Source organism: Cervus canadensis, chromosome 6 (genome assembly GCF_019320065.1).
Source record: "Cervus canadensis isolate Bull #8, Minnesota chromosome 6, ASM1932006v1, whole genome shotgun sequence".
In the NCBI taxonomy this organism is placed as follows: domain Eukaryota; kingdom Metazoa; phylum Chordata; class Mammalia; order Artiodactyla; family Cervidae; genus Cervus; species Cervus canadensis.
Genome location: NC_057391.1, coordinates 37,841,693 through 37,855,060, shown reverse-complemented (window position 1 = coordinate 37,855,060; position 13,368 = coordinate 37,841,693). Strand labels below are relative to the sequence as shown.

Below are 13,368 nucleotides of genomic sequence, written 5' to 3'. Positions count from 1 at the left end.
AAAGGACTAAAATCGAAAATAATTAAAGAAGTCCTTCTACTCAGTAACAACAAAAAACAGATAACGTGATTAAAAAACAGGTGAAGGACTTGACTAGACATTTCATCAAAGAAGATATCCAAATGGCCAATAAGCATACCAAAAAAATGCTCAATATCACTAGTCATGAGAAAAAGGCAAATCAAAACCACAATAAGGTACCACTTCATACCCACTAAGATGGTTATAATAAAAAAGACAATGACAAGGGTTAGTGAGGATGTGAAAACAGGGGAGAATGCTCATACATTGCTGGTGAAAATGCAAAATGGTTAAGTCTCTTGGAAAACTGCCTGGCAGTTTCTCAAAAGGTCAAACACAAAGTTACAATATGCTTCAACAATTCCACTCCTAAGTGTATAGGCAAGAGAAGTGAAAATCTGTCTACTCAACAACTTACACATAAATGCTCAGAGCAGCATTATTTGTAACAGTCAAAAAGTGAAAACAATCCAGTGTCGCTTCAGAGGTGAAGGGACAAATAAAACGTGTACAGACATATAATGGAACATTATTCAGACATAAAAGGAAGAAGTATGATACATGCTACAACATGGGTGAATCCAGAAAGCATGCTAAGTAAAAGAAGTCAGACACAAGAGACCATATAGTATATGATTCCATTTATAGGACATGTCCAGAACAGGCAAGTCCATAGTGACAGAAAGTGGACCAGTGGTTGCCTAGGGCTGGGAAATAACAGGACTGAGGGGGTGAGAGCTAAGGGATATGAGGTTTCTTTTTAGAGTAATGAAACATTTGAAAGCTCATTGAGTTTTATTACACAGCTGTGAATATACTAAAGGCCATTGCCCTGTATGCTTTAAATGAGTAAACAGTATGGTTCCTTAATTATACCTCAAGAAACTTGTTATAAAGCAAAAACAAAACAAAACAAAAAAACCTTGGCATCCTAGTTTTGAAACAGATATATCAGTATGAGGTTCAAAATAAATTTATCCTAAAGAAAAAAAAAAAATCCTAGCTCTGAATACCGAAAAGACTTAGAAGTAATAACCAATCCAGTAGCATGCTACAACTGGTTGAATATAAGACAATTTGAGTCTCAACAATAATAATTGCAATGGAATAAAAACATAAAGTATGTTAAAAATCCATGAGTTCCCAAGGATATTCGAAACAAACAAACAAATCTCACTGGTTACAGTTGGAGTTTGCTAAGGAACTATCTCATTCTTTTGAGAACTAGTAAATACAAAATGTCCCTGGTGGTAACTGAATAGCTGGTAAGTTTCTCTTTATATAAGTATACCAGATAGTAGATGAAAGAATGATATCACCATTTTGTGGCTTAAAGACTTAAATATGAGACATGACACCATGAAACTCCTACAGGAGAGCACAGGCAAAACATTCTCTGCTGTAAATCACAACCAATGTTTTCTCTGTTTCCCAAGGCAATAGAAATAAAAGCAAAATAAACAAATGGGACTAACTCAAACTTACAAGCTTTTGCATAGCAAAGGAAACCATAAATAAAACGAAAAGACAACCTACAGACTGGAAGAAAAATATTTGTCACTTTTTTTAGCTGTGGTAATGGTACTATAGTTATATTTAAGAGTCCTAATCTTTTAGAAATACATATTGAAGTATTTATGGTTGAAATGTGATGATGCTGGGATTTACTTTTACTTTAAAATAACCCAAAGAGGGGCTTCCCTGGTGGTTCAGTGGCTAAGACTCTGCACTCCCAACGCAGGTGCCCTGGGTTCAATCCCTGGTCAGGAAACTAGATCCCACACATCAAAACTCAAGAGTTCACATGCCGCAACTAAAGATTCCACATGCTGCAACTAAAGATCCCACATGCCACAACTAAGACCTGGTGCAGCCACATAAATAAAAATAAATAAATATACTATTCTCTGTGTTTGGAACTGTCTAAAATTGAGAGCTAAGTGGGGGGGGGGGATAAAAATGGCATCGGGAAGTCAAATCATATGATCAAAGACACAAAGTAGCCATTACATTTTCCCCACTTACCTGTTCTGTTCTTCCGTTTTTCTCGCTCTGCCTTTAGTTCCTCCATGGCTTGAGATTTCTTATCTAGTTTCTCATCCCGTTTGGAACGTCGTTCCTTGTTGTGGGATGTTACCTGGGAAGGGAAAGTTGTGTAGGATGGTTCTTTTCACCAATAGCTGGTAACATTCTCTGTAACTAACAATAATTCAGTTCTCCAATGTGAAGCTATATTGGCTGCAGAAACTGAAATTTGCTTAAGCGGAGACAGCATCCTCTTGTGGACAAAGTGGACTGAGCAGTATAGTGAGTCCCTGTCTTATCTGGCTAATAAAGAGAAAGCCAAAGAAATATCAGAGTAAACACTTTCTGAAAGGACTCCCTAGATCGTGGCTAATATTTGTTAATACTGTCAACAAAGCTTTTTGTGATAAACGCAGAGATGACTGATTTTCCCAGCTACATTTATTACCAAGTCCAGGATGCATACACCTGAGTAAACATCATAACCAATTTAGCTACCTGGGACAGGAAGTTTACCAACATTCCCTTAAGGAATGCTCATACACCAATGAGCTGCTTTTTTACATGCAGACTTCAGTAGAATTCCCAAGGAGTTAAATAGCACAGCAAATGGTGAAATGATATGTCCAGAGATTAATGAAACCTACAAGAGGAAGACCCCACATGAGCAGTCTGGCACTAACTGACCTAAGCTGATTATAATATAAACCCATCTTTTACATAAACATACATACACCTCAAAACAGAGGTATTACTCTTTGGATAACAAGGACTATTGTATCTCCTACCTGAGATTCTTGAATCTGTGTCAATTTTTTCTTTTCCTGCTCCTCTTCTTGCTTTTTCTTTTTTTCTTTCTTTTCTTTCTTTTTGGCTGTTTTCAGTTTTTTCCTGATTTCAAATCTGTTTAAAAGATATTTGTTTGGTTTTTAAGTGGCAATGAAATATTTGTAAGGACTGACTTCTATTAGATAGGAGAAAGAAAATAAGTGGGAGGGAAGGAGTTAATGTTTTGGTTTCCTACAAGAAACTCCAATGTATTAAGTACATTAGAAATACTGAATATAAGCACACCAAAAGTACTGGACAGCATTCAGTTGAAATAGACTCAAAAATGAGAGAAGATATTTAGGATCCTCCTGTATCTTGTTGGTAATACACAGCTCTTCCTCAACTTCACAAAATGGAAGAAGAGAGTTAATTATTGGATTAACTCCAGTGGTGTCTCATTAGAAACATAATGGAGCCACAGAGAATCACTGTCACATTTTGAAGGTGGTCAAGACACAGGCTGTATTTTAAAAATACCACTCGAGGGACGTCCGTGGTGGTCCAGTGGCTAGGACTCCGCACTCCCAATGCAGAGGCCCTGAGTTCGAGCCCTGGTCAGGGAACTAGATCCCACATGCAGCAACCAAGACTTGACACAATCAAATAAATATTAAAAAAAAAAAAAAGTGATAACAGAATTTGTGATATATTAAATAAATAAATAAATAAAAAATAAATAAAAATACCACTCAACATCTTTCTTATTTAGGAAAAATAACTCCCTCAGCTCTACCCCAGCAAACATGTGGATAAATATGCTATTCTCTTAAACAAATGCAATTGAGGCTCTCTCCCAGTAACAAAAATCAGGCTTTTATGAAACAAAACTATTGTTTTGTGTGAATTTAAGGAATTTTATGGAAGGGATAAACAATAAGAAAATAAGAATATTAAACTCTTTTCATAACATTATTTTTTTATAACATTATAAAATAACTCCAATTATAAATTTTTTACTTAGCTCTTAATAGGGTCAATACACAAAAATTAATTGTATTTCAATATACTTGCAATGCACAATCCAAAAATGAAATAAAGAAAACAATTCCATTTACAGTAGCATCCAAAAAAAAAATAAAATATTTAGGAATAAATTTAACAAAACAAGTGCTAGTCTTTTACACCAAAAACTAAAGAACTGTTGGAAGAAATTAAACAATATATAAGTAAGTAGAAAGATACCATATTCACAGATTGAAAGACTTAAGATGGCAACACTTGCAAATGTGATAAACAGGTTCAACACAATTCCTATAAAAATCCCAGTTGTTTCTTTTCACTGCTGTGAAAAATGATAAGCTGATACTAAAATTCCTATGGGAATGCAGAGGGCCTCAGATAGCCAAAACAATTTTGAAAAAGAACAAAGTTGTATAACTTAACACTTCACAAGTTAAAAACTGACTATACAGCTACAGTAATCAAAACTGTATGATATTGGCGTAACAATAAACAATGATCAATGGAACAGAATAGAGTCAACAAATAAATCCATACATCCACAGACAACTGATTTTTCAACAATGGGGCCAAGATTGGGGAAAGAACAGTCTTTTCAACAAGTGATACTGAAGGACTGGATAACTACACCAAATAATAAAGCTGAATTCATACCTCACACCATAAAAAAAGAAAGAGAGAGAGATCTGAAAATGGATCAATGAGGGGCAGAGGGGTAAATTAGGAGGTTGGGACTGATATATACACAATACTAAATGTAAAATAGATAACCAACAAAGACGTACTGTGACCACAGGGAATGCTACTCAATACACTATAATAGTCTATATGGGAGAAGATTCTGAAAAAGAATAGATATATGTATGATTGAATTGCTCTGTTGTATACCTGAAATGAACACAACACTGTAAATCAACTATACTCCAATGTAAAATTTAAAAAAAAAAAAATCAATGATCTAAATATATGAACTAAAACTATAACTTATTAGAAAACATGGGGGTAAATGTTCATGACTGGATTTGGCAATAAATTCTTAGCTATGATACCATAAGCTTGAGCAAAAAATAAAACATTTACTGTACACACAAATTTAAAAATTTTGTACATTAAGCAATACTTGACAGTGAAAAATACAACCTAGAGAATGGGAAAATATACTAGAAAATTATGTATCTGATAAGGGCCTGTTGCTGCTGCTGCTAAGTCGCTTCAGTCGTGTCCAACTCTGTGCGACCCCACAGACGGCAGCCCACCAGGCTCCTCTGTCCCTGGGATTCTCCAGGCAAGAACACTGGAGTGGGCTGCCATTTCCTTCTCCAATGCATGCATGCATGCTAAGTCGCTTCAGTCGTGTCCGACTCTGGGCGACCGTATGGACAGCAGCCCACCAGGCTTCTCTGTCCACGGGATTCTCTAGGCAAGAAAACTGGAGTGGGCTGCCATTTCCTTCTCCAATAAGGGCCTAGTAACCAGAATACATAAAGAACTCTTAACAACAAAAAATAACCCAATTTAGAAAACAGGCAAAGCATTTGAACAAAAATTTCTCCACCAAGGATTTGAAAAGATTCTAAACATTATTAGTCAACAGGAAAATGTAAATCAAAACCATAATGAGATACTTCACAGTCACCAGGATAGTTATTATGGAAAAATAACAAGTGTTGGCAAGGATATGGAGAAACTGGAACTCTCATACATTGCTTGGGGGAAAGTAAAATGATGCAGCTGCTCTGGAAAACAGTTTGGTGGTTTCTCAAAAAGTTAAACATAAAATTACCATATGAATCAGCAATTCCACTCCTAGGTATATATCCAAAAGGACTGAAAATAGATACTCAAATATTTGTACAAGAATGTTCATAGTAATAGTATTCATAACAGCAAAAAGATGTCAAAACAGATTAATAGGTAAACAAAATATTCCACTTAATGGAATATTATTCAGCCATAAAAAAGGAATGAAGTACTGACACATGCTACATGAATGAAGTTCAAAAATATGCTAACTGAAAGAAGTCAGGCACAAAAAACTATATATTTATGATTCCATTTATATATAATGCCCAGAATTAGGCAAATCTATAAAGACACAAAGTAAGTTAGTGGTTTCCTAAGGCTAGGAGGCAGTAGAGAGAACTGAATACCAGTAAGTACAGGGTTTTTTCCTGGGGTGATGAAACTGTTCTGAAATTAACTGTGGCAACGGCTATACAACTTTCAGTTCAGTTCAGTCCCTCAGTCGTGTCTGACTCTTTGTGACCCCACGAACCACAGCACGCCAGGCCTCCCTGTCCATTACCAACTCCCGGAGTTTATCCAAACTCATGTCCATTGAGTCGGTGATGCCATCTAACCATCTCATCCTCTGTCATCCCCTTCTCCTCCTGCCTTCAATCTTTTCCAACATCAGGGTCTTTTCAAATGAGTCAGCTCTTTGCATCAGGTGGCCAAAATATTGGAGTTTCAGCTTCAACATCAGTCCTTCCAATGAACACCCAGGACTGATTTCCTTTAGCATGAACTGGTTGGATCTCCTTGCAGTCCAAGGGACTCTCAAGAGTCTTCTCCAACACCACAGTTCAAAAGCATTAATTCTTTGGCGCTCAGGTTTCTTTATCAATATATAAAAAAAAAATCACTGAATCACTTTCAACCACTTTCAATGGGTGGATTCTATGGTGTGTAAAAATATAGCTGAATAAAGTTATTTTCAAAAGTTAATACCTGAGGTGCTGAAAAACTGGACAGCTATATGCAAAAAAAAAAAAATAGAACATTTTCTTAAAAAAAAAAAAAAAAAAACTCAAAATGGATTAGACATAAATGTAAGACCAGAAACCATAAAACTCCTAGAGGAAAACATAAGCAGAATACTCTTTGAGATAAGCTATAGCAATATTTATTTGGATCTGTCTCCTAAAGTGAAGGAAATGAGAGCAAAAATAAACAAATGGGACCTCATTAAACTTAGAAGCTTTGAAAAGAGTAAAGGAAACTATTGACAAAACAAAAAGACAACCTACTGAATGGGAGAAAATATTTGCAAATGATAAAACTGATAAGGAGTTAATATAAAAAATATATAAACAGCTCATACAACTCACTATCAAAAAAACAACACCTGATAAAAAATGGGCAGAAGACCTGGATAGACATTTTTCCAAAGAGGAAATGCAGATGACCTATAGGCACACGAAAAGATGGTCAATATTACTAATCATTATGGAAATGCAAATCAAAACCGCAATGAGGTATTATTACCTCACAGAATGGCTATCATCAAAGAGAACACAAAGAACAAATGGAGGAAAATTAACTGGCGCAGCCAGTGTGGAAAAGAGTATACAGGTTTCTCAAAAAACTAAAACAGAATCACCACATGACCCAGCAATTCCACTCCTGGGTATGTATTTAACAAAAGCAACAAAAAACTAATTCAACAAGATCACACACTCCCATGTTCATAGCAGCATTATTTACAATTACCAAGACATGCAATGAATGGATAAAGAAGATGTGGTGTACACACACACACACACACACACACACACACACACACACACACAACAGAACACTACTCAGCCATAAAAAAAGAATGAAACTTTGCCATTTGCAACAACATGGATGAATTTGCAGGGGATTATGCTGAGAGAGAAACGCTGGGCTGGAAGAAGCACAAGCTGGAATCAAGAGTGCCAGGAGAAATATCAATAACCTTAGATATGCAGATGACATCACCCTTATGGCAGAAAGTGAAGAAGAACTAAAGAGCCTCTTGATGAAAGTGAAAGAGGGGAGTGAAAAAGTTGGCTTAAAGCTCAACACTCAGAAAACTAAGATCATGGCATCTGGTCCCATCACTTCATGGGAAATAGATGGGGAAGCACTGTCAGACTTTATTTTGGGGGGGGCTCCAAAATCACTGCAGATGGTGATTGCAGCCATGAAATTAAAAGACACTTACTCCTTGGAAGGAAAGTTATGACCAACCTAGATAGCATATTAAAAAGCAGAGACATTACTTTGCCAACGAAGGTCCGTCTCGTCAAGGCTATGGTTTTTCCAGTGGTCATGTATGGATGTGACAGTTGGACTGTGAAGAAAGCTGAGCACCGAAAAATTGATGCTTTTGAACTGTGGTGTTGGAGAACTCTTGAGAGTACCTTGGACTGCAAGGAGACCCAACCAGTCCTTCCTAAAGGAGATCAGTCCTGGGTGTTCATTGGAAGGACGGATGCTGAAGCTGAAACTCCAATACTTTGGCCACCTCATGTGAAGAGTTGACTCATTGGAAAAGACCCTGATGCTGGGAGGGACTGGGGGCAGGAGAAGGGGATGACAGAGGATAAGATGGCTGGATGGCATCACTGACTCGATGGACATGAGTTTGAGTAAACTCTGGGAGTTGGTGATGGACAGGGAGGCCTGGCGTGCTGCGATTCATGGGGTTGCAAAGAGTCGGACACAACTGAGCAACTGAACTGAATTGAACTGATGCTAAGAAAGGGGATTCCCATGTGGCACTAGTGGTAAGGAACCTGCCTGCCAATAAAGGAGACCTAAGAGATGCAGGTTCGATCCCAGGGTGGGGAAGATCCTCTGGAGGAGGAAATGGCACTCCAGTATTATTGCCTAGATAATCCCATGGACAGAGGAGCCTGCAGGGCTGCAGTCCACTGAGTTGCAGAGAGTCGGATACAACTGAAACAACATAGCACACGCTAAGTGAAGTACATCAGACCCAGAAGAACAAATACTGTATGATATCACTTATATGTGAAATCTAAAAAATACAACAAATGAATACAACTAATGAATATAACAACAAAAACAAAAAAACAGATCCACAGACACAGAGAATAAACTAGTGGTTACCACTGAGGAGAGGAAAGTGGGGAGCGGCACTATAGGGGTAAGGAATTAGGAGGTACAAACTACTATGTATAAAATAAGCTACAAGCATATATTGTACAGTATGGAATATAGCCAATATTTTACAATAACTAACAATATAATCTGGGAAGAGTATAACAAGGCTATACTGTCACCCTGCTTATTTAACTTCTATACATAATACATCATATGAAATGCTGAATGAATCACATGCGGGAATCAAGACTGCAAGGAGAAATATCAGCAACCTCCGATGTGCAGATGATACCACTCTAATGGCAGAAAGTGAAGAGGAACTAAAGAGCCCTTGATGAGGGAGAAAGAAGAGATGGAAAAAGCTGGCTTAAAACGCAACATTCAAGAAACTAAGGTCATGGCATCCAGTCCCATCACTTCATGGCAAACAGGAGGGGAAAAATTGGAAGCAATGACAGATTTATTTTCTTGGGCTCCAAAATCACTGCAGATGGTGACTGCAGGCATGAAATTAAAAGACGCTTGCTCCTGGGAAGGAAAGCTATAACAAAGCTAGGCAGCCTATTAAAAAGCAGATACATCACTTTGCTGACAAAGGTCTGTATAGACAAAGCTATGATTTTTCCAATATTCATGTACAGATTTAAGAGTTGGACCATAAAGAAGACTGAGTGCTAAAGAATAAATGCTTTTGAATTGTGGTGCTAGAGAAGACTCTTTAGAGTCCTTGGGACTGCAAGGAGATCAAAGCAGTCAACCCTAAAGGAAATGAACCCTGAATATTCATAGGAAGGACTAATGCTGAAGCTGAAGCTCCAATACTATGTCTATTTAACGTGAACAGCCGACTCACTGGAAAAGACTCTGATGCTGGGAAAAACTGAAGGCAAAAGGAGAAGAGGGTGACAGATGATGAGATGGTTAGATAGCATGACTGATTCGATAGACATGAGTTTGAGCAAACTCTGGGAGATAGTGGAGGACAGAGGAGCCTGGTGTACTGCAGTCCATGGGGTCACAAAGACTCAGACACAACTTGGCAACTGAACAACAATAAACAATATAAATGGAGTATAACCTTTAAAAATTGTGAATTACTCTACATGTTACTTATATAATATTGTATATCAACTATATCAATTGATATTGTATATCAATTTAAAATAAGTTTGTATTTATATTATGCTCTTACATGTTATCATCTCACTCCAAACTTACAACAATCCCTCCAGGGGAGGCTGAGGCAGGAGGAGGGTCAGATCACCTGGCTAGTGAGTTGGACCTGAGCCTAGACTTTCTGACAGAAAGTATCAGTGCTCTTTATACAACCAAGTTACCTTTATGCACTAAGCTTGAATAAGTAAGTAAATAAATAATAAAAAAAAGGAAAAGCTAGAATAGGGGAAGAACCTAACAACCAAAACCAACACTTTGGGGATTCCCTAGCGGTCCAGTGGTTAGGACTGGGCCTCCACTGCAGCGGGCATGGGTTGGATCCCTGGTCAGGGAATTAAGATCCCGCATGCTGCACAAAGCAGTCAAAACAAAGACAAAAAACTCCAAAACCAACAAAACAACCCCCCCAAACAAGTAAAACCCCCCCAAAAAACAAAAACCACCAAAAAGGATGCCTCATTACTGGTGCTGCCACTACATCTCACATTAGGATGCTGGTGATGTTTACACAAAAGTTTCTGAGTTACCATGTACTGACCTGCAGGTAAACAAATGAGCTACAAAACCCTCAAATTTCTGAGAATGACTCTGAACTTCTGTCTTAATTCTCCTCACTGCAAACATTCTTCAACTGCCTCATTCATATAAGGTGAAAAACATAAAAACCAACCTTGAGATAAGCCACCTACTACTCTTGAGCTACTTGGTGATTTTACCATAGGGCCCTACTGGCCTTGGTTGAGAACGTCTTGCTATGCTCTCCACAGTTCAGAAATACAAATTTTCGAAGTAATTTTTAATCATCTGGCAACTCTGGTACTGTCTCAAATCCTGTTTGTTCCAATATAGGTAACCGTGGAAGCATCCACACTCAAAACAAACGTCTATGACTTGCTGCTGACTGAAAGCCAAACATTCTTGTCTCGGATAACTCACCAGACTTAACATGGTCTCCAGAAGGGACAACCAGGCTCCCAGATGAAATGGGGCTACCTGCTGCCAAAGAAAACGCTTCTCTGTTTCTTTCACATGATTAGGTCGGGAAAGAATAATCCTAGTTCTGAGGACTATTTCCTGAGATGAAAGCCAAGTTTATTTTCACCTTGAAATTCTTTCAGGAGATAAGGAAATTCCTTGACTTTTGTCATTTACACATGTAATCCTAAATACTGAAACACCTTTGTATACCAGAAAGCAATTTAACATTAGAGTTTGGAAGAAAAAAAAAAAATACAAAAAGCATGCTAGAAGGATCGTCAGATTCCTAACTCATAAATACTGAGAATTTCAAGTCATTTTTTTTGGATGGGGGGTACTGTGCTGCATGGCTTGCTTCCACAACCAGGTATTGAACTTGTGCCCTTAGCAGTGTAAGGGTGGAGTCCTAACCCTTGGACCATGGAGGAATTCCCAAAATTTCAAGTCTTAAAAGCCTAGGAAGACAGGGCTCCAAATGCGAACTTTGGAAAATTACTCTATTAATGTATCATTAAGGAATCACTACTTTACCTTTTTTTCAACACCTCCCTCTTCTCTATGCGGTTGAACAGTTCTTGTTCTCTCTCCTTTTCTGTCATCTGTTCCAGACGGGCCCTGTCTTCCTCATCTCCCATGAGGTCTTCTCCGTAGCCATCATGGAATTCCTCATCTTCTGAGGAAGAGTCTGAATCTGAACTGGAGGAGGAGCTGTTGCTGTCAGAATCTGACACTTCACCTGCAGCACAGGCCCAAACACAAGATTAGGTGATGCTGCAGAAAACACGTGTTGATAATCATTCCTCCTCAGCTCTCCTAGGTGAAGTGGAACATGGTCATTTCATTTCCCTGGTGACAATTCTTGATCTGCCTTTGGCAAACGCAAACACAGGTTACAGAATCTTAGGCTAGATTAAGATTGGATTTTTGTATTTTCCAAAAAATTACAGACCAAAGAAAAAAGTTGCAAGAATACCCATTGTTACCATTACCAATTTACTTTCTGTCTACATATATAAAGCAATGTACACATTTTTATCACTTATTTTGCTGAACTGAGAGTAAGCTGCAGAGATTGTGACTTTTCACCCTTAAGTAATTCTTGTAAAAAGGAGAGTCTCTTATATAACCAAATATACAATGATCAAACCCAGGAAATTTAACATTTAGGAAATAGCCTCATTTGACACACAGTCCATATTCACCTTTCAGAGTACATATAGGGAGATGCTCTGAGACTGTGTAGACATCTTGTTCTTCAACAAACTCTTGCCCAGTGGTTTTAACACATGTCAATAACTCTTCAGTAAATCAATGATTACCATGAAGGTTGAAAATGGTGATTTTTCAAACTACAGTTTTTTCTACATTTATTGGTCATCATTTAAAAGATCAATGTTTTAATAAATCACTGAACTGATTAGTGAATTTCTAATGAAATTGGATCTTGGTAGGACAAAGGGTGATGGAAAAAAGCATGAAATATTACAACTGAGTTTTTATTAAGTTAAACTAGCAACTTTGTGCTTGACTCATTTGAGTTAACATTCACAGGCATGTGCTTAAAACCAGGTTAGGCCAATTCTGTACAAGCCAGTTTGTATATAAATGTTATTACTCAAAGGAAATGTAAAAGTTTACCAGTTTAGTCTGGGAACAAATTCATTTTCAAACTAGTGTTAGCAAAAATTCTGATTTCAAAACAAAAACATTTTTTACTGAGTTTTGTATTTGGTTCAAGGATTTTCCTCCTCAGTTACCCTATGAATATCTAAGAAAAATGAAAGAGAAGGCTCTCAGGTTAAGGTGAACGGAGACTCTAACGCAGAGACTCCTCGTGGGTTTCCTGGATGGGTTTCCAGGGCCTAACTAATGCTTTGGAATTGTATGTATTTTTCTTGCTTCATTCAGATTCTAAACAGATACACGACCACTGAAAAGATTAGAGAGCGTTGCAATAAAGGCAGAGACCATACTGTAAATCAGGTACCTGTCCCCCTGATTTCTGATTCTGCAGCTTCTACCACGTTTTAAGAGTTCACTCCCAGGTCTAACCTGACTCACCTTCCTCAGGGGCTGAGCTCTCAGCTGAACTGTCTTTGTCCGAACTGCCTGAGGAAGCAGTTTTATTTGCCTGTTTCTTCATGGTTCCTTTCTTCTCTATTTTTCTGGCTTTTCCTTTCTTCTTATTTTTATTGCTCCCAAAAGTCCACTACAAGGAAAAAGGAAAAAGGAAAATTGAAACAGGAATTTTATTGAGAAAAGCTGTAAGATTCGAGAGTGAAGAGTTACCGATGTTCATAGAAATAATTTCAAGACTCTCTATTGCTTTGAATCCAAAACAAATACACTTTTATAGGAAGAAAGATAATGGTTTTTGAAATTTTAGTTAAAACTTCATAACTTTTTCTCAATAGAAAAGCAAGTATGTCATCTTAATGGCAAGTCAACTGAGTTAACTAAAACTCAACTGGTACAGAAAACAGCTTCTAATGTTTCCTGTGG

General features: G+C 37.6%; 1 protein-coding gene across 1 annotated transcript in view; it reads right to left on the bottom strand.

Moving 5' to 3' along the window:
- Positions 1-13,368, bottom strand: part of RTF1 (RTF1 homolog, Paf1/RNA polymerase II complex component) — a 46,072-nt gene that overhangs the window by 11,065 nt on the left and 21,639 nt on the right. Inside the window, exons 3-6 of the mRNA XM_043471527.1 lie at positions 12,928-13,075; positions 11,398-11,602; positions 2,835-2,949; positions 2,047-2,158 (exon numbers count right to left, since the gene is read on the bottom strand). Coding sequence (XP_043327462.1) covers positions 2,047-2,158; positions 2,835-2,949; positions 11,398-11,602; positions 12,928-13,075 — 580 coding nt within the window. The remainder of the gene's footprint in view (positions 1-2,046; positions 2,159-2,834; positions 2,950-11,397; positions 11,603-12,927; positions 13,076-13,368) is intronic.